General features: G+C 41.0%; 1 protein-coding gene across 1 annotated transcript; it reads left to right on the forward strand.

Annotated features, from left to right (window-relative positions):
• Window positions 1-528: 528 nt before the first annotated feature.
• On the forward strand, window positions 529-15,577 carry LOC134623569 (histone deacetylase 11-like; the record flags this gene model as incomplete). The annotated part of the gene is made up of 5 exons (XM_063468649.1): window positions 529-538; window positions 1,117-1,193; window positions 1,524-1,586; window positions 12,368-12,464; window positions 15,399-15,577. Coding segments are annotated over exons 1-5 (426 nt in total), but the record flags the coding sequence as incomplete, so codon positions are not given.
• Window positions 15,578-18,709: the final 3,132 nt, after the last annotated feature.

The following is an 18,709-nucleotide window of genomic DNA, read 5'->3' on the forward strand; positions in this document are numbered from 1 at the left end:
AAACGGAGGCAGACTAACTTCTATTTAAAAGCTGCATGAAAACACTCTGCAGTTTAGTGCAGGATAAACAGGTTAGTTCAGTATCTACTGATATTATTTTATCGTTACAGTTGCGCATATGAATGATATGAAAAAAACGTTTCTTTCACTCATGCATTTGGGCCAGAGCCTTCCCTGGGTCTGCCGTGCCCCAATCCCGGGTTTCGGCACCACTGTAAACGATCCATGATAGCGTCCGACCACATCCCAACACTTTTCAGCATACACTTTTATTTCAGGACTGACATGTTTAGCCGCATGTTCTCATTGCTGTCTGGTATCCAAAAAACAATGGGCAGCTTTATTGATTGAGAAGATAAAGAGCCTCATCTAGCTGTTACTAATGTTAAAGGGGGCAATACACTGTATTAGGAACTGGGGTATACAATCCTCAGATCAGGGTCATTGGGGTAGTTTGTGTTGAGATTATGATTTAAAAAGAGTAAACACAGTTGTTTGACAATAAATGTGTTCAGCCTACCAGAAACCATGAATGAAAGTAAAGTTTTTGTGCTATCATTCATTTTCTCTGAAAAATGGTTAAGAAATCATAAATTCTGCCAGGGTATATCAACTTATGAGAGCAACTGTATGTTAATATAGCACAACGTTCAGTTAGCTTTACACAAATATAGAAACATCTTTTCGAAAGTTTTTGAAAGCTAGGCAATAATGATCATCATATTTTACCAGCCACTTTTCCAGCCTTAATTAATATTTTGCTCAACTCTGTATTTTAATGAACGTGACCAAAGCAGGTCAGAGGAGACTATATTTCTTAACCTGAACGACGGCTTCTCATCCCAGTTGTTAAAAAGGTCTCTTCACACAGTGCTTTTCCCTGTAGACTGCTGCTGTCCTAGCATTATAGCAGCATTAGAACAGTCCCATTTGGTGTCAGTAGTCCCACTGTTATACCACACGGGAAAAGCAGCCATTTTTATAAGGTGCAATAAACTCAATAACAGCCCATTTTAAATCGGCTGTTATAGCCATTTTGAATAATGGACTTCTTAGAAACCTGCTCGGCTAGTCTAATGGCCCTGAGACAGAGCCTGTGAATTTTCTGTTTCCCAGGAGGAGGCTTCCACCACTGCTCCAGCGACAGAGGAGGTGGATTTTGTGCCTATGCTGACATCACTTTGGCCATCAAGGTAAAACTGAATCAGACACTTTTTTGGGGGGGATTCCCCATTATTTAACACATTGACTTGACACTCATTGTTAAAACTGCCATTATTAAAAATCAAGGCATGAACCCAAACGCAGTTGGAAAAAGGAAAGTTTTCACTAGAATAGCCATAAAGTACAAACAGGAATCGCATGAAGCTCATTGTTCTTTATGGATGAGTTAAAAGATTAATTTGGGCATTGTGAACATTGTTCTGCTTGAGTTTTTAATTCCATGTGAGATGTAAAAGTTTTTCTCATGCTGGTAATGCGTGTTCAGAAAGACAGCAAATATTTTCTGATTTATCTCTCAGTTTCTGTTTGAGAGAGTCGAAGGCATCTCCAGGGTGACCATCATCGATCTGGATGCTCATCAGGTGAGCCGATACATCACTTCTCTCCATGCCAATTCACACCGCTGCTTAGCAGCCATCATTGATGACAAAATAGCCCCACTTTTACCGCCAGAGGCTCCCTGCAGGCAAATTTGGCCCTTACCGTCAGATTCAGCAGAATGCATCTTAAAACGTCTCCGCTGACAAACCGCCGAATGCATACAGGCCGATGCAAACAGTAGGATGTCTTCAGCAATGTTAGGTACCTTGTTTGTTTGGGCTTTTTTCATATTGTGAAAAATGTGTCCTAACCATGATAAAGAATCACTTTTGATATTTTTTTTAATTAAAACAATGGCTATTTTTACAACTACAGCTTAAAAGTGTTTAAGGCCAATATTGATTAATTTCATTCTGATGTTTTTTCAATAATGTTGGAAAACAACAGAATGAATGCTGTTCTTGAAGGTCATTTCACCTTTGTTGTGGAGATTTGAGGAAAATGAGTGAAAAAACAGCATCCAGACATCATATTTCTTTTTTTTCTCTTTTTTTTTGTCTGTCCCATTTGTTTCTTTAGCCGTCAGAATTGTTGTCTGAAGGCCAACAAGGATACCCAATGGATTTACTTTACCAAGTGGATCATCACGGCCTTGCCGTTGTGGTCCATTTGCTCGACCTTTGTTGTTATTATTTATTTTATTTTAAAACAGTACATTTGTTAAAATGTACTGTTTTATTTTAGAATTTAAAAATAAATTTTGACTAAAGAGGTTGTACATGCTGGTGGATTAACGATTAATTTGGTAATTACCAGTACTGTTAGTTTAAGGCAGCTGTGACATTAAACTTGCATTAGGTGGTGGTGTAATACATTTAACACTGTATAATGTAATGTATATAAACAGAGAAATTAGGATCTATTCTCTCATTTTTCAACCTGCTCTGCATCATTTGTGGGCTGAACTCACTTAAGCTGTAGAAAACAATGACTCAACCTTTTTAAGACCCTGATTAACATATATTTGCCTTAAGATGTATTTTCAGCATAATGACTTGTATCCACCACTAATTAGGCTTAAGAATTATGCAAACACTGATGATGTCTTAACAACCCGGGTTCAAGGCTGTATTGTATTAATAGACTGGCATTCATTTTTGAGACCAGTTTGCACGTAATAACCTACATTGACAAATGGTAGGGATCAATATAGATGCTGAGTGAATTATTCATTAAGAACAAAGAATAAATCTACACTGCCCTCTTAGCAGATAATTGGACTGAGAGAAAAGCAGTAAAATCCTAATTATAAGCTGGAAACATCAGGCACCTGTGGCTCAGGTGGTAGAGCAGGTCGGTGGATTGATCCCTGGTTTCTCCTGTCCATGTGTCGGAGTTGCCCCCAGTGCAACCATCCAGAGTGTTAGAAGTGCTGAGGTACAGAGAAAAAGCATTGTACAAATGTGTGTGTGACTGTGTGAATGTGACTTGTAGTTGAAAGCACTCTGTGTGCTCAAATTGAGTAGAAAGGCACTATATAAGTATCGGTCCATTTACTATGGCATATAACGTTTTCTTGTGAGCAGTGTAATAGATTCTACAACCCTGTGATGCTTTTTCACCCAGACAGCAAAGCAGTAATGATTTTTAGGTTGAGTTTATAAGAGGCTTGCTTGGACTCCAGCTCTGAGAGCATATTCTTATCTGTCTATTACGTTTATAAAGCATCACCTGTGTGTGATACGGAACCCAAAATATGGATTTTATGATCTCAGATGCATATATCCGTTGATCATTATATAGTCTATAATACTTAATGCTTAATAAAGGCGAAGAGTTCATTATTTTCTGCAATATAGAGCAATACTATGTCTGGAAGGAGAGAATCTGTTCAAACCTGACTTACCTGTACCAGGACAATCACTGATGTTTTCTAAAATCGTTTGCTATGATGACATGTCTGCAGTGTGTTTTTTCATTGCTCAGTATTGCATCACAGGTTTTGTCACTTTGAATAAATACTTGGGTGGGCCAGCTATATTAATGAAATATTTATTTATATTTTTTTACCCAACCGTGCATTTGGCCTAGCCCAGCTATAAAGGACAAAAAGTGAGGTACACCCTGGAAAGGTGGCACAGGGCTAACACAGAGAGACAGACAATTACTCATACTTGCATTCACAGTTAATCTAACGTGCATGTCTTTGGACTGTGAGAAGTAGCTGAGGTAACCAGAGAAAGTCCACGCAGGAAGGCCCAAGCAGCTATCACAAGGTCGCAGCCGCAGCATTTTGCTGCATTGTACTTTGTACCAAATCATCATCAGTGGCTGACAAGTGGTGCTCGCTTTCAGACATGTCTGGGTTTGTGTTTTTGTTGTGTACACTAGTTCACAGCCCTCGTATTTAAGTAAGCATGGATGCGCCTTCTTTTTTCATGTACACATCTTTGCCTGCTGGCGATGTACCACTACAATACTTCAAACTGTTGAAATAAGTTGAAACTTTTTCACAAAGACCCTGGGGACTGTCAACCAGCTTTTAAGTTATCACCTTCATTCTCCAAGGAGTTCATTCCAAATCATCCCAACCAGGCTTAGACTGAACGATTACTGCTTTCTCGCTCTCACAAACACACACACTCACACAAACAAACATACACTATAAGCCAGTGTCAAGATTTCGCTGGCATAAAGTCCATTGCTTACATTTCTTGCCCTAAGAAGTTATCCAATTTTTATTGGCCTCCCTCAGTACTGGTTTCTTTGCAGCAGTTTAGTCATGAAGTCTTTATCCACACAATTTCTTGTAACAGTTGATGTTGAGAAAGGTCTACTACTTAAACTCTTAAGGATTGATGCAGGCTCTTATGCTTTATGAGTAGGGATGGGAAACAAGGACCAGTACTTCCATTACTTGGAATTTTTAGTCTGCTTATCGATTCAGCTTATTGGTTCCACTTGCACTCGCACCAGGACAGAAACAGCTGCATTATGTTGCTTACACAACCTTGGCTCTTTGCAAGCAGCTGCACAGACAGCATGCTAGTGCTAAACTAGCCAAGAACCCAGAGTGATGGTAAAGCTGAGTGAACTTTGAACCCAGGCCAGCAGCCAGACTCTGAACAGTTAACAAACTGATGAGCAGTCAGTCTGCATCTTCCTTTTGTACCTGTTAATGTTTCTACAGTTGAATCACCGCAGGGATCGCTTTAAAGTCTCTCTGTGCCGGTGTCCATCTTTACTTTGTGCTGTCGCTTTGTGTTCATACCTTTTGTATGAATACCTTTTTGAGAAAAATCGTATGTGTGTCCTCATTAGATCAGAAATTTGTCTTTGTGTCTGTAGCCTGAGGATTATATTAAATTTTTATAAATCTCTATTTGTGAGTGTGAAATGAAATGATGGGATATGCTATCATTACGTGGGTGAGCATGTATGGGAAATGGTTTTCTAAACAGCTTCTCATTTTGAAATCAGTGTTTCTTTTCCGTACTGAAACTTGTTATTCTGTGTTCCAATTTTGACTTTAACTCTGTTTTATTGGCATTGAATTAAAACAGACTTTAATTATAAATCACCAAAACTACAGTGTATGTGTATAGACAGTCAGCAGCCTAAAAAAATATTCTCTGCATCTCTGAGATGGAAAAAAGGGATTTTTCTTTAATACTCTTTGATTATGATTTGTTAAGCATTAATGGATGGTTCTTATATTTAATACAGATGTTCAAGCTTAGTTAGGGAGGATATATATTCCAAAAAACTGAGGGAAAATTCCTGTTTGAAGGCTTTCAGCTGACACTAACAAATGACAGTGAAACAGCAGTCTTTTATTGTACAGTACAGGATGTGAGGAAGAAGATAAGATGAATAAGACTGGAGGCAGCAGGAGTTCAGGCAGCATATGAGATGATTTATAGTCTCCGCATATCTTTTAGATTTAGAGGACAGGGCATTCACTTATGTAGTCATTCTCTAAAAGAAGTCTGTGTGACCCCTCAGTTCAGTATGTTGGTTTATAAGATAAGATAAGATAAGATAACCTTTATTAGTCCCACACGTGGGAAATTTGTTTTGTCACAGCAGGAAGTGGACAGTGCAAAAGTTATGAAGGAAAAATTAGAATAAAATAAAATAAGAATAAATACAGTACACAACTGTACAGAATAGAATAAAATAGAATACTATATACACTAGAATAAAATAGAATAAAATATACAATAAGATAAAAATGCTATATACAACTGAGTAAAAATACAACGATGCCGGAAGAGATTATTGCACATTAGTGTTATTGTACATGTGTGAATGTGTGTGTTGATCAGTTGGAGTCTTTGTTGTGCAGTCTGACAGCAGTGGGGAGGAAAGACCTGCGAAATCTCTCCGTCCCACACCGTGGGTGCCGCAGTCTCCCACTGAAGGAGCTGCTCAGTGCTGTCACAGTCTCATGCATGGGGTGGGAGATGTTGTCCAGCAGGGACGACAGCTTAGCCACCATTCTCCTGTCACTCACCACCTCCACTGGGTCCAGAGGGCATCCTAGAACAGAGCTGGCCCTTCGGATAAGCCTGTTCAGTCTCTTCCTGTCCCCAGCAGAGATGCTGCCGCCCCAGCAGACCACACCATAAAAGATGGCTGAGGCCACCACAGAGTCATAGAAGGTCTTCAGGAGTGGGCCCTCCACTCCAAACGACCTGAGTCTCCGCAGCAGGTACAGTCTGCTCTGCCCTTTCCTGTAGAGGGCGTCTGAGTTATGAGTCCAGTCCAGTTTATTGTTCAGATGAACACCAAGGTACCTGTAGCTGTCCACAGCCTCAATGTCCATACCTTGGATGTTCAGTGGTTGCAGTGGAGGATGTTTGTGCCTGCGGAAGTCTACCACCAGCTCCTTGGTTTTACTGGCATTGATCTGGAGGTAGTTCAGCTGGCACCAGTCCACAAAGTCCTGAGTCAGTCCTCTGTACTCCTTGTCGTCCCCATCAGTGATGAGGCCGACTATAGCAGAGTCATCAGAGAACTTCTGCAGGAAGCACTGGGTGGAGTTGTGGGAGAAGTCTGCAGTGTAGATGGTGAAGAGGAACGGAGCCAGAACCGTTCCCTGTGGGGCCCCCGTACTGCAGACGACCCTGTCCGACACACAGCCCTGAGTCCTCACATACTGTGGTCGGTCGGTGAGGTAGTCCAAAATCCAGGTAGTGAGGTGATGGTCCACTCCAGAGTTCTCCAGCTTGTCCTTCAGAACCGAGGGAAGAATAGTGTTGAAGGCACTGGAGAAATCAAAGAACATGATTCTCACAGTGCTCCCAGCGGTCTCCAGGTGAGCGAGGGAGCGATGTAGGAGGTGAATGACGGCATCATCCGCTCCAATGCCAGGCTGGTAGGCAAACTGAAGTGGGTCCAGTGATGAGCTCACAAGGCGCCGAAGCTGAGCCAGGACCAGCCGCTCCAGGGTCTTCATCAGGTGGGATGTCAGAGCCACCGGCCTGTAGCTGTTGAGGTCCTTGGGGCGTGAAGTCTTTGGCACTGGTACAACACAGGAGGTTTTCCAGAGCTGTGGGACTCTTCCCAGCCTCAGGCTCAGGTTGAAGAGATGCTCCATCACACCACACAGTTGGTCCGCGCAGGACCTGACGACCCTCGAGCTGATGCCATCTGGACCCGCTGCCTTCTTGCCATTAATCCTCCTCAGTTCCCTCCTAACCTGGGTGGTTGAGAGAGTCAGGTTGGAGCCTTGTGTTGATTGTGTATTGGATGCTATTGTTGGGGGTGGGGAGGAGTGAGCAGGGTGAATAGAGGAGGTGTGAAGTGTCTGAGGTGTCAGAGGTGGAACAGCAGCAGTGGGGGTGGGTGAGTCTGCAGCCGATGTTGGAGACTGCCTCATGGCTGAATCAAATCTGTTGAAGAAATGATTCAGAAATGATCTCAGTTCATTTGCCCACCTCACATCCCTCCCAGGCAGAGAGTTCTGATGTTTGTGGCCTGAGATGGTTCTGAGGCCTCTCCAGACTTCACCAACGTTGTTTTGCTGAAGCTGGTTCTCCATCTTCTGCCTGTAGCTATCCTTCCCATTCCTTATCAGTCCCCTCAACTCTCTCTGCACCCTTTTCAACTCCTCTTTGTCTTTGGATTTGAAGGCCCTCCTCTTCTGCTTGAGGACGGCTTTAATTTCTGGGGTAATCCAAGGTTTGTTGTTGGAGAAACACCGTACAGTCCTGGTAGGTACGGTGTTATCCACACAGAAATTAATATAGTCCGTAATGCATGTGGTAAGGCTGTCGATGTCCTCTCCGTGGTCGTCACAGATCACCTCCCACACAGTCGACTCAAAACAATCCTTAAGAGCCTCCTCGCTCTCCTGCGACCATCTCTGCACTGTGCGGGTGGCTGGTGGCTCCCTGCGCACTAAGGGCTCATACACAGGGACAAGGTGCACCAGGTTGTGATCAGATCTGCCCAGGGGAGGGAGAGGTGATGAACTGTATGCCTCTTCAGCATTGGCATACAGTAAGTCCAGTGTTTTATTGTCTCTGGTTGGGCAGGTCACATACTGGGTGAAGGTGGGCAGTGTGGAGTCCAGTGAGGCATGATTGAAGTCCCCTGATATTATGAGGAGGGCTCTCGGAGATTGTGTTTGCAGTCTGCTGACCACTGAGTGGAGAGTGTCACAGGCTGCATCCGCGTTGGCCGAGGGGGGGACATACGCTGTTATCGCGATAACATACGAGAATTCCCGGGGCAGGTAGTACGGACGCATGCTAACGGCTAACAGCTCAATGTCTCTGCTGCAGAGTTGTTCTTTCACAGTGATGTGCCCAGGGTTACACCATCTGTCATTCACAAACACTGTCAGTCCCCCTCCTTTCCTCTTACCGCTCTCTCTTGTCCTGTCCGCTCGCAGCAGCTGGAATCCCGGTAGTGTCACGCTCGTGTCCGGAGTTAGCGGTGTTAGCCACGACTCCGTTAGCATCATGATGCTACATTGCCGGTACTCCCTCTGTGACCAGGTTAGCGACGTGAGCTCATCCATTTTATTGGGCAAAGACCGTACATTTCCAATAATTACAGAAGGAAGAGATGGTCGATAACGTCTCCTTCTTGGGCGACGGCGCTCCTTCCCAGCACGACACCCCCGTCTTTTCCTCCTCAGCTCGCTGGGAATGTCGAGTCTGTCCGCCGGCAGTACAGCTGCTGGACGCAGCGCTAACAGCTGATCCTTACTGTAAACAAAGGATCCCTGCTCTGGGTCCCCAGACACGGGTGAAAAAAGTAGAAAAAAAACTAAGAAAAACGACCAGAACTAGCACAAAACGGTAGAACATGGTTGCAGAGTCTAATTACTAATACGTTAGTTATAGAAAAATTACGAGAAGAAAAAGATAAGAAAGAAAGAAACTCGGAATGAGCAGAGCTGCTGTAACAGGCTGCCGCACATGGGGGGCGCCGGAAGTAATTCATACAGTATAAAATTCATACAGTATAAAATACAACTACATGCAAAAGTTACAGTTGTCTTCAGATGCATCCATGTCTTGATTGTTATTATGTGATGTCTACAATGCATCTCTAAAATAACCTAAGGGCAAATAAATATGTCTTGGCTGTTCTGGAGAAGCTTCAGGTGGGTCTTTCAAATTCTTTAACCTATGTGCTACATGCAGTCCCATTTCATCTCAAGTACTCCAATCTATTAAAAAACAGAGGAGAAAGAAAACAATCTGTGTGTATATCATTACATGTCCATCCAAAGTTACCAATTAAAATAGGATGTATTCTGCTTTTCTGTATTTCCTGTCATATATATACTATTATACAGAGTTTATTCAGTGAAACTTCTGGTCAGTTAGGTAGCAGAGGGTGTTGTTAATCAGTTTCAGCTGCTTTGCTGTTACTGAAATTAACAACTGATGCACTAAAGGGGCAACAATGAGACAATCCCCAAACTGGAATGGGTTTGCAGTTGGACATTTTTTTCCCTCATCATTGTTTCTGACTGGATATGCAAAGAGGAACAGGATGGGCATTGTAGTGCCCTACAAAATGCCCTCCAACACACCACTGGTGTGAATGTCTCTAACCAAACAATCAAAAACTGACTTCATTAGGGTGGGCTGAGGACCCAGTCTCCTCTAGTATAGGTCCTGTATATTTGGTATTTGCAACCTGTGATTTTCAGGGTCTGGAAAAGCTGTGGAGAACATTATCCTGCCTGTAACATTGGCCACCATGAGCAGTTTGTTGGTAAGTCTTTGATGGCCTGTGAAGGCTTAACCATGCATGGACACAGAGACCTCCACAGACTAGGCAATGGCGCCCTGGCTCCCATTAGGTATCAGTATGAAATCCTTGGACTCATTGTTGGACCCCACAGTGGTACAATTGGTCAATTTAACTGACATCCCGTGATCTCTGCTTGCAGCGTCACTACTACTGTCTTCCTGTTTTGATGCCTATTTAATGTGGTTGTCTAAGGGACAGAGCTCGGTGGCTGTAAGGGGGCGATGTGACTTACCTTTCTCCAAACCACATGTCAAAGTGTCCTTGGTGAATATGGCTTTTAGTATAGAAGCACTTTGAGTGCTCAGTAAGAGCAGAAAATTGCTGCATAAATACCTGTGATTTGGTATTTGCCACACCACTCTGGCTGAGCACTGTAGCCCCACCCACATGCTCTTCAAAACCTTTTGTTTTAGAGGTACAAACATGCATGATATTTTTGATTTCACTGTAAGAATAAAAACACCCCAAAAATGTATGATTACGAATATATAGATTACTGGAGTCAACCATTTTTATTTGGTTTGATTAATCAATTCTAGTAATGGAGTGAAGTTTTTTCTAACTGTATACTAATCTTTTGATTATTACGATACTCTTCTGTCCTCTCTGACCAGAGTAATAGGATCATAAAAAATGTCCCAGCACATCTCTAATATAGACGTTTTTTTTCCCCCTTATTCAGAAGTTGTTTTCATTCACACACCTAAAGTTATCTGGGTTATATGTCTATATGGGCTGCTGATGGATGATGGGATAGCTGATTACAAATGGTTTAAGAAAAATAAAAATAAATGTAAAGGTTTTCTTTTTTTTTTTTTTTTCTTCTTGGATTACCTGACACCAAACCGGCTGTAATATATCTGCACGGCCTTGATAAAGTTGTTCATCAAAATTGACTTGGCTCCTTGTCTTGGTTTCCTCGATGAGAGGAAATTTATTATAAATCAAATTGTAATATTCATTGAAATACATTTTTTGCAAATTGAGACCAGAAAAAATCTAAAGGCTTAGTCCAAATTGACATTCAATGCTATCGGGAACAATCAAGTAAAAGAAAATGTGCCCTCTTTTAATTGGAGGTTTTATGCATCATCATATAATAAAAAGATCATCTGGTCCTTTGCAGGTCTTAAGATTTGGTAAATACAACCTCAACAACATGTAACATGTTAAACTGTCCCATTATTTATTCATGAAAAACTAAGCCTAAACATATTCTCACACCCTCTTGTTGAATAATAATTGCTGTAATATTCAGTTTCACTCTCACTAAATAACTAGTACTTCTAGTTTCTTTAGGATTTATAAGAATGTTTGTCAATATCGTTCATCTAAAAAAGTCATGTTTTCTACTAAGTTTAGCCTTCACATAAAGTGAAGTCAGAGTTTGGTATCAGGGAGTTTCATAATATAATAATAATTTAATTAAAAGTAATTAATAATAAACAAGTGTAGTTTATTGCTGCTCTTTTAGAAATTGTATTTTTGCCACTGCATGTCCGTCATGCATGTCATGGAGTGGCATGACATGCATGACGGACATCATGGCATCAACCACTGAAAGCGTTCCTTTTTTGACTGCAGCTGGGAGAGATTTACTTCTCACAAGCAAACCCACAGCGTCAGACTGAGCTGTTCACACAGTGAAGCTGTTGTTACATCGTGGAGTCAGCGTTCTGGAGACTGGTGATTCTTTATTTAATTGTCTGCTCGTGATGCAGCATCTGCCTTCTCTGCTTTCACAGCATTTGAGCTAATGTTGGCTCCTCGGTGGCACTGTGCCCACCACTTTGTTCATTTGTCATTGTTTTAGATCTATGCTATTTTTATATAAACATTATTATATTTAGTTCTGCATTTATCTGTGACATTTGTCATAAATGCAATATTTAAGTTTAATGATGAATTTCTATAGATGTTGCAGTCCTTGTGCTCTTTCATGTGCAGCCCTGCTTTGCTCCACTCACTCACTTGATCTTTACTTTGGATTTGTCGTTGAACCAGACATGAGAGCCTATCAAGCAGCCATCTTTACCATTCATCATACAAAAATGCATTACACAGTCATTGAGCATGATGCTCAGCTGGTACAGAACAGTCCTTCACGTCCCATACATCCGCTATTCCATCCAGTACTACTAAACTTGGCACAAAGCCTAATCTCCTGACAGCAGCCAGACACTTTGAGTGACAAATGGAGGGGAGGGAATGAAAAGTGATGGAACAGCCGTGAGTTTTTTGAAAGCATTTTTAACATTTAATGCCTTCAGATGACAAGACTATTTATTCCTCATCTGCTGCTGTCAGTCAGCGCAGCATGTCTCGGGTAAACAAATGGGTCTGAGGGACACCTGTGTGGACCTCGGCACTTTCAAATGATGTACTGTAGCTGACTGTCAAAGACATCTTCAAGGGTGAAAAAGGCTTACTTGATTCAGTTTGTCAGTGCTTAATGATGTTTGGAGAAACAGTGACAGCATCAAAATGTTTTCATGTTTTGTTTTTTGTTTTTTTAATGGCACGTGGTCCTGCTGTTTTACAGGGAAATGGACACGAGCGTGACTTTTTGGACGACAGGCGAGTGTTCATCATGGATATGTATAATCGCTACATTTATCCTGGAGACGAATATGCCAAAAGTGAGTGAAAAGCACCGTCGATTTTCCTCTCAAACTGCCTCTTTTGACCTTTCAATTCATAACAATTTTGAAATGATTCGTACCTTCAAACAGGTTTATGCCGTTCACATGTTCTATGGGACTTAAATGCATGAGAAAAACAAACCCAACACTTCTCCAAATGCCCCATCAAGGTTGAGGTAGTAGCAGTGGTTAGTTGCCTTCCCCCACTCCCATCCCTTAGATGTCACTGTGTTTTAATTATGCTGTGATTTCCCCGAGCACTACAACTCACTCTGTTAGCACTCAGTGGGAAATCTAGCACGCAGCAGTCCCTGCAACACCATAATCATGGCTTCTGCACAAATTAATCTGTCCATACATTAAAGCTCCTCTGACAGGGACCACATTCCACTGTGTAGCCCCGATTCTAACAATACTCTGCAGAGCAAATGTCGCAGTCTGCCTTAAAAAAATTCTCTCCGTCCTCCATCCAGTTATCTTGTTCTGCACAATTAATTGAATTTAAGACATTTTATAATTGTCTCTCCCTTTAAGAGAGTAAAATAAATGTATATTCTGGCTTGTTTAAGATATGAAAAAGAATACGACTGCAGTTTTTTTTTATTTTTTCTCTGAGACACATTTATTTCTCTGTACCTTTAGAGCCCAAGCTTATATGTTTTTTTTCTTGAAAGTCTTGTAAAAACTACCAAGAACTTTTTGTTTGACTTTAATGTGCCGTTGCACTGGCTCGTCCTGCTTTTAAAGCCTTATTCTGTTTAAAAACATTAAGGTTTTCTAATTAACCTTTTTCATAATTTTCAAGTTTAATTAGTATAAATGGAGTTAAAGCACTTCTGCAGAATTGTAAAATTTTAGAATGAAGAAATCCAGTTACCTACATTGATATTCTATTAAAAAAATCAGATGTTGTTTTAGTTTGATTTGTTAATCATGTTAGAAACAGAGTATTACTAAAGAAAGTCAACAAAATGTACTGTAAAATATACATGAAAAGGTCTCATAAACAAAAGTCGGAAGAGCTAAATCACACATTGGTCCGGCATCCTTACTTGATACTTGTTATAAATAATTAGCCATCTTCTCCAGTGTCCGTCATACACAAATACAGGTAAAGGGAACAATATTGACCATATTGTTACAGTTTAATGTATTGCTGGTTAAACATGTAATTGATGTGGGTGCTGCTTTTACATGTCACATCCACTGTGTTGAAGATCAAACACGTAACATCCAGCATCCTTGTTATAGAAGTTTGGTTAGTTTATTTTTTTTTAAACTAGGGATGCTGAAGATGTATTTTAAGTTGTTTTTACACCCAAAGCCGCTTTCACCTACTGACACAGCGCTTTATTCAATCAGTGATAATTTTGTCGACTTATAATTTTCATAAGTTTTCGTTGGCGACGAGAACGAATGCTTGAGGAAAAACACTATGATAAAATGTGTTGACACTTTCGTCGATGAGTTAAATGCTCCCATGAAAACACAACATAATGTGAATTCTTGGGAGAAGGAGAAGAGCAGACACATTTCGTGTTTAATGTTAAGGAAAATAATATTTTTGCAAACGGTGTGGAGAAACTCTCACCGGTAAAACATTTTAGTCAAAAGAATCTACTTCAGATTTTATCTATGATAATCTTATATTTTATCAACTGAAACTAAACTAAAATAAATCTGATGGCTAAATTATGACTAAAACTAAATCAACATTTGCTGTAGAAATTAACACTGTATTCAGTACACTTTAAAGGTGCAATATGTAAGATTAATGTTCACAAGTGTAACTTTAGGTGTCTAACTCTGAAATAAGAAACAAAGAATTACAAGGAATTAAAAGCTTTTCCCATTAATAAAACGTGGTCATATGCAGTGGTACAGACCAGGCATGCAAAATGAATACACAGGTGTCTAAACTGACAGCTGTTATTTTAGATTCTGCTAATAGTCTTAGCTAGCTCATAGTTTTCCAATGAACAGCAGCTCTCTGACTGAAAATGCCTCATTGTTGCCAGAGGGGAATGGCCAGACTGCTTCAAGCTGACAGGAAGGCAACAGTAACTCAAATAAACACATTATAACCATGGGAACAAAGAGGGCATCCCTATTGAACTTTGAAGCACCAAGAACAAGAAATTCAGGTTACACAGACTCACTAAAATAGGACGCATAAGGCATCCATGAGTAAATCGAATTAAAGTATCATTAATGCTTTATTTGCTCTGTCTGTAGCCCCACTCCTGTGTGACTTCAAAAATGGTATTAGTAAATATTTTATATTGACTTTCTGATGAATTGTTGTCTGTTAACCAAAAATATGGCATGGGCCGTGTTTAAGCTTTACCCTTCCATTTCACTGATTTATACTTGGTGGTTAATGGTCTCACTCAGTGCCATACAGTGTCATACTATGTCAAACTGCTTGTACTTTTCAATAAAACTGTCTAACCTATTAATAAAAAGTTTTTCTAATATGTATTAAAACAGGGGAAGTATAGACACTAATCTGAGGTTGGAAAGATGATGGTTACTTCCTGCTTTATCTAACAGTAGAAAGATTTTCAATTTACTTGGAAAAGTATCCATTTGGAACCACATATTACAAATACGAGTCAGAAGTTTTACAATACCATCAATGGCTTCCTTCACTATTGCCATACCAGTTTTATTACAGTCAGTCGACGATTTATTCTTACACTTTCTCATAATATTAATTTCTTTTATTGCTCTCAGAACTCTGCCAGTTCTAAAAGAAATCCTGTTGAAATACTGCAGCAATTCCTAGACCATGTATAAGTGATGTCTTTGGAATCAACTCCCCATAAATGCTTCTACTTTGTATCAGTTGGGTTATTGAGTTGCTATGTTCGGTAGCTTCACTGTGTCTTATATGCACCAGTCTTGTATTAATTTTTTGTTCAACAACAGGAGCAATAAAAAGGAAGGTGGAGCTGGACTGGGGCACTGAAGACTCAGAGTACCTTCAGAAGGTTGAGCTCCACATGGAGGGAACACTGAATGAGGTCTTGCCTGATATCATCGTTTATAATGCAGGGACAGACATCTTGGATGGGGACCCACTTGGGGGACTCTCAATATCACCACAGGTACTGTCACTACTGATTATTTTATACAAGGGTTTCAGAGTAGCAGCAGTGAGCTGGGATAACATTTGCCATTTTTGAGTTGGCAAATGACCTCTGCTAATGACCGTCCAGAGGTCTGGATCATCATTAGTGGGGTTTCTACTCATGCAATAAAAGTTTAGCAGCCCAGCAAACCTATAGTCAGGTAAAAAGAAAGTGCTTCTTAATTTGCTTTATGGGTCACCACAGGAGATAATCTTTCTCCATCTCACTCTATCCATATCCATAGTGTTCCATCACATCCATCCTCTGCATGTCCTCCTGCACTACATCCATGTATTTTTTTGTGGTCTTCCTCTTTTCCTCCTGCCTCGACGCTCCATCTTTAAAATCCTTTATCCAATATATCCTCCGTCCCTCCTCCACACGTGTTCCAACTGCTCAACCTGAGCTGTCACTCTGATGTACTTATTTCTAATCTTGTCCATCCTGGTCACTCTCAATGAAAATCTTAACATCTTCAACTCTGTCACCTCGAGCTCAGGCTCCTGTTTTGATTTGTTTTTCTAACACTGCTGCCAGCTCCTTGCATGATAACCTTTCCAGCTGTCTCCGTCTCATTCATCCACATGTATTCTGTCCTGCTTCTACTAACTTCAGTTCGTCTTTTCTCCAGAGCATACCTGCACCTGTCCAGGCTGTTTATCACCTGCTCTCTACTCTCACTACAGATCACAGTGTCATCTGTCAACATAATTGTCCACTGAGACTCCTGCTTGACCTCATTAGTCAACCTGTACATCACCATCGCAAACAACATGGGGTGCAGAGCTGATCCCTGAACCCATATGTGACTCCTACCATATACCTCATCACTGTCTTGCTGTCCTCATACATGTCCTGTAACACCCTTACATGCTTCTCTGCCACTAGACTTCCTCGTGCCGTACCACAGTTTCTCTCTTGGTGCCTTGTCATATGCTTTCTCTAGATCAGCAAAGAAGCAATGAAGCTCCTTCCGACCTCTAAACTTCTCCATCAACACTCTGAAAGTATACATCGCATCTGCAGTGCTCTTCTGCACACTGATTGTCATTTCTCTTCTAAACCTAACTTCAACTACTCTTTCCAATAGCTTCATGGTATAGCTCATCAGCTTTATCCTTCTGTACCTTCTGCACATAACCCTTGTTCATGAAAATAGCTGCCAGTACAGTTCTTCTACTCCTCAGGCATCCTGTCAGTCTCCACAATCATGTTAAAAAGTCTGATAAAAATGTCCAGTGCCCTCTGTCCTCGACATCTGGATCCACTCTTCATATCTGCCCTCACTTCCTCCTTACTAATACTCTACACTTTGTGATTCACTAACTGTCCTCCATCTGTCCTCCTCTCTCTCATATTTTCTATTTTAATGAGTTTCACAAAGTGCTCTGTCCAACACACTCTCTTCAGACTTTAGTACATTTCCATCTCTGTCCTTAATCACCCTAACCTGCTGCGCATCCTTTTCAGTTGGATCTTCCTGTCTCACGCTGATAGAATTCATTTTCTCCTTCCTTAGTGTCCAGCCTCACATACAACTCACTATAAATATTACGACTCATACAACATAATTTCTCTGCCTAATACCTTACCTACCCAACTCCTCCTCATCACCTCTGTTCCCTTCACCTACATGTCCTGTAGGACATATGCACTGACAATGTTTAATATCAGCCCTTTGACTTGGAGCCACAAACTCCTGTCTGACACTCTCTTCACCTCCACAACACTGTTCACATTCTCTTCCTTCAAGCTTACTCCTATTTTGTTTTGCCTCTTATCTATAACATAAGCATTGTACAGTCTGATCTTGGGATGAATTTGCTAGGACAACCACTCCTGGGAAAGCTGAATGCTGGACTTAGGGTTATATAACTTATATAACCCTAAGTCCATGTCCATGTTAATCGACAGCAACTGGATAGTTGTCCATGTCTTTCTTCCTGGGAATTGTGTTAACATACATTTGGATTATCCATACCTGGATGATACTTAACCCTATTAATTCCTATGGAAGCCATAACAATGTACTTTGTTTTTCACACACTGCTTCTGTATTTTGGCTTTATTTTTGTGGTGGTATTTACCTCTTTTTAAAACCTGTTATATACTGGATATGGCTATACATGCACGCGCACGCGCGCACACACACACACACACGCACACGCACACACACACACACACATACACATACGCGCGCACACACACAAACTGCTAAAAGCAACAATGGAGGACATTTAAAAACCAGAGAAATCCTTTAACACAGACCTTCCCAAAGTGTGGGGCCCACCCCCTAGGGGCGGCACAAAGCCATTGCAGGGGGGGCGCGACATGAAAAGGAAAAAACAAAACAAAACAAAAAAAACAAAACGCTTGGACACTGCTAGCACGGGGTGCCTCCACAAACGCAAATCAGGAGATGAAGCATCGCTGAATATGTTTCCATACCAACTTCATTCTAAGTCAAAGACTAGAAAATATGGTGACGCATATCTTCCCTTTGGTTTCATCTGCACAAGTGCCAAGGTAGGTCTCCCCTGCAGAATTGGTTTTCCCTGTGTCAGGAGCACGCGCTGGGCTCTCCAAATCACGGACAAACAGTATCCCACATTCTTGATTTTTAGTTCACAAACACTTGTTGTAATGACTAACTACTCCTGACATTTTGGAGATGTTAGCTCTTTATACAGTAAAGTTACAGCGGGATACAAATAACATCAGGCTGATCCTGCCACGATTTGTTCCCTCTGTCCAAATCACAGACAAACAGCATCCAACAGTTGTTTATGTTTTTGAACCCATTTTGCAGAGGGATTGAAGAATGTATTGATAGCAATGTTGAATATTATTACACAGGAAAAAAACAACTACATGTAAAATAATCACACTGTGACGCCTCTGCCTTTCTAAATGGAGGGACAGTAACTGCGTGTGTAAATGTAAGCGTGTAAAACCTGCAGACAGTCAGATTAACAGTATTTTGTCTCTATCTGCCATTCTGCAATTCATCTCATGTAAACAATAACGTGGCGCACAGCGTGACGTGAAAAAAGGCACATACCTTTGACGTTGCGTGATTTAAAAAAAATCTCAGTTTTCGGTGATTTG

Source organism: Pelmatolapia mariae, unplaced genomic scaffold (assembly GCF_036321145.2).
Source record: "Pelmatolapia mariae isolate MD_Pm_ZW unplaced genomic scaffold, Pm_UMD_F_2 NODE_ptg000756l+_length_23352_cov_1, whole genome shotgun sequence".
NCBI classification, from domain to species: Eukaryota; Metazoa; Chordata; class Actinopteri; order Cichliformes; family Cichlidae; genus Pelmatolapia; species Pelmatolapia mariae.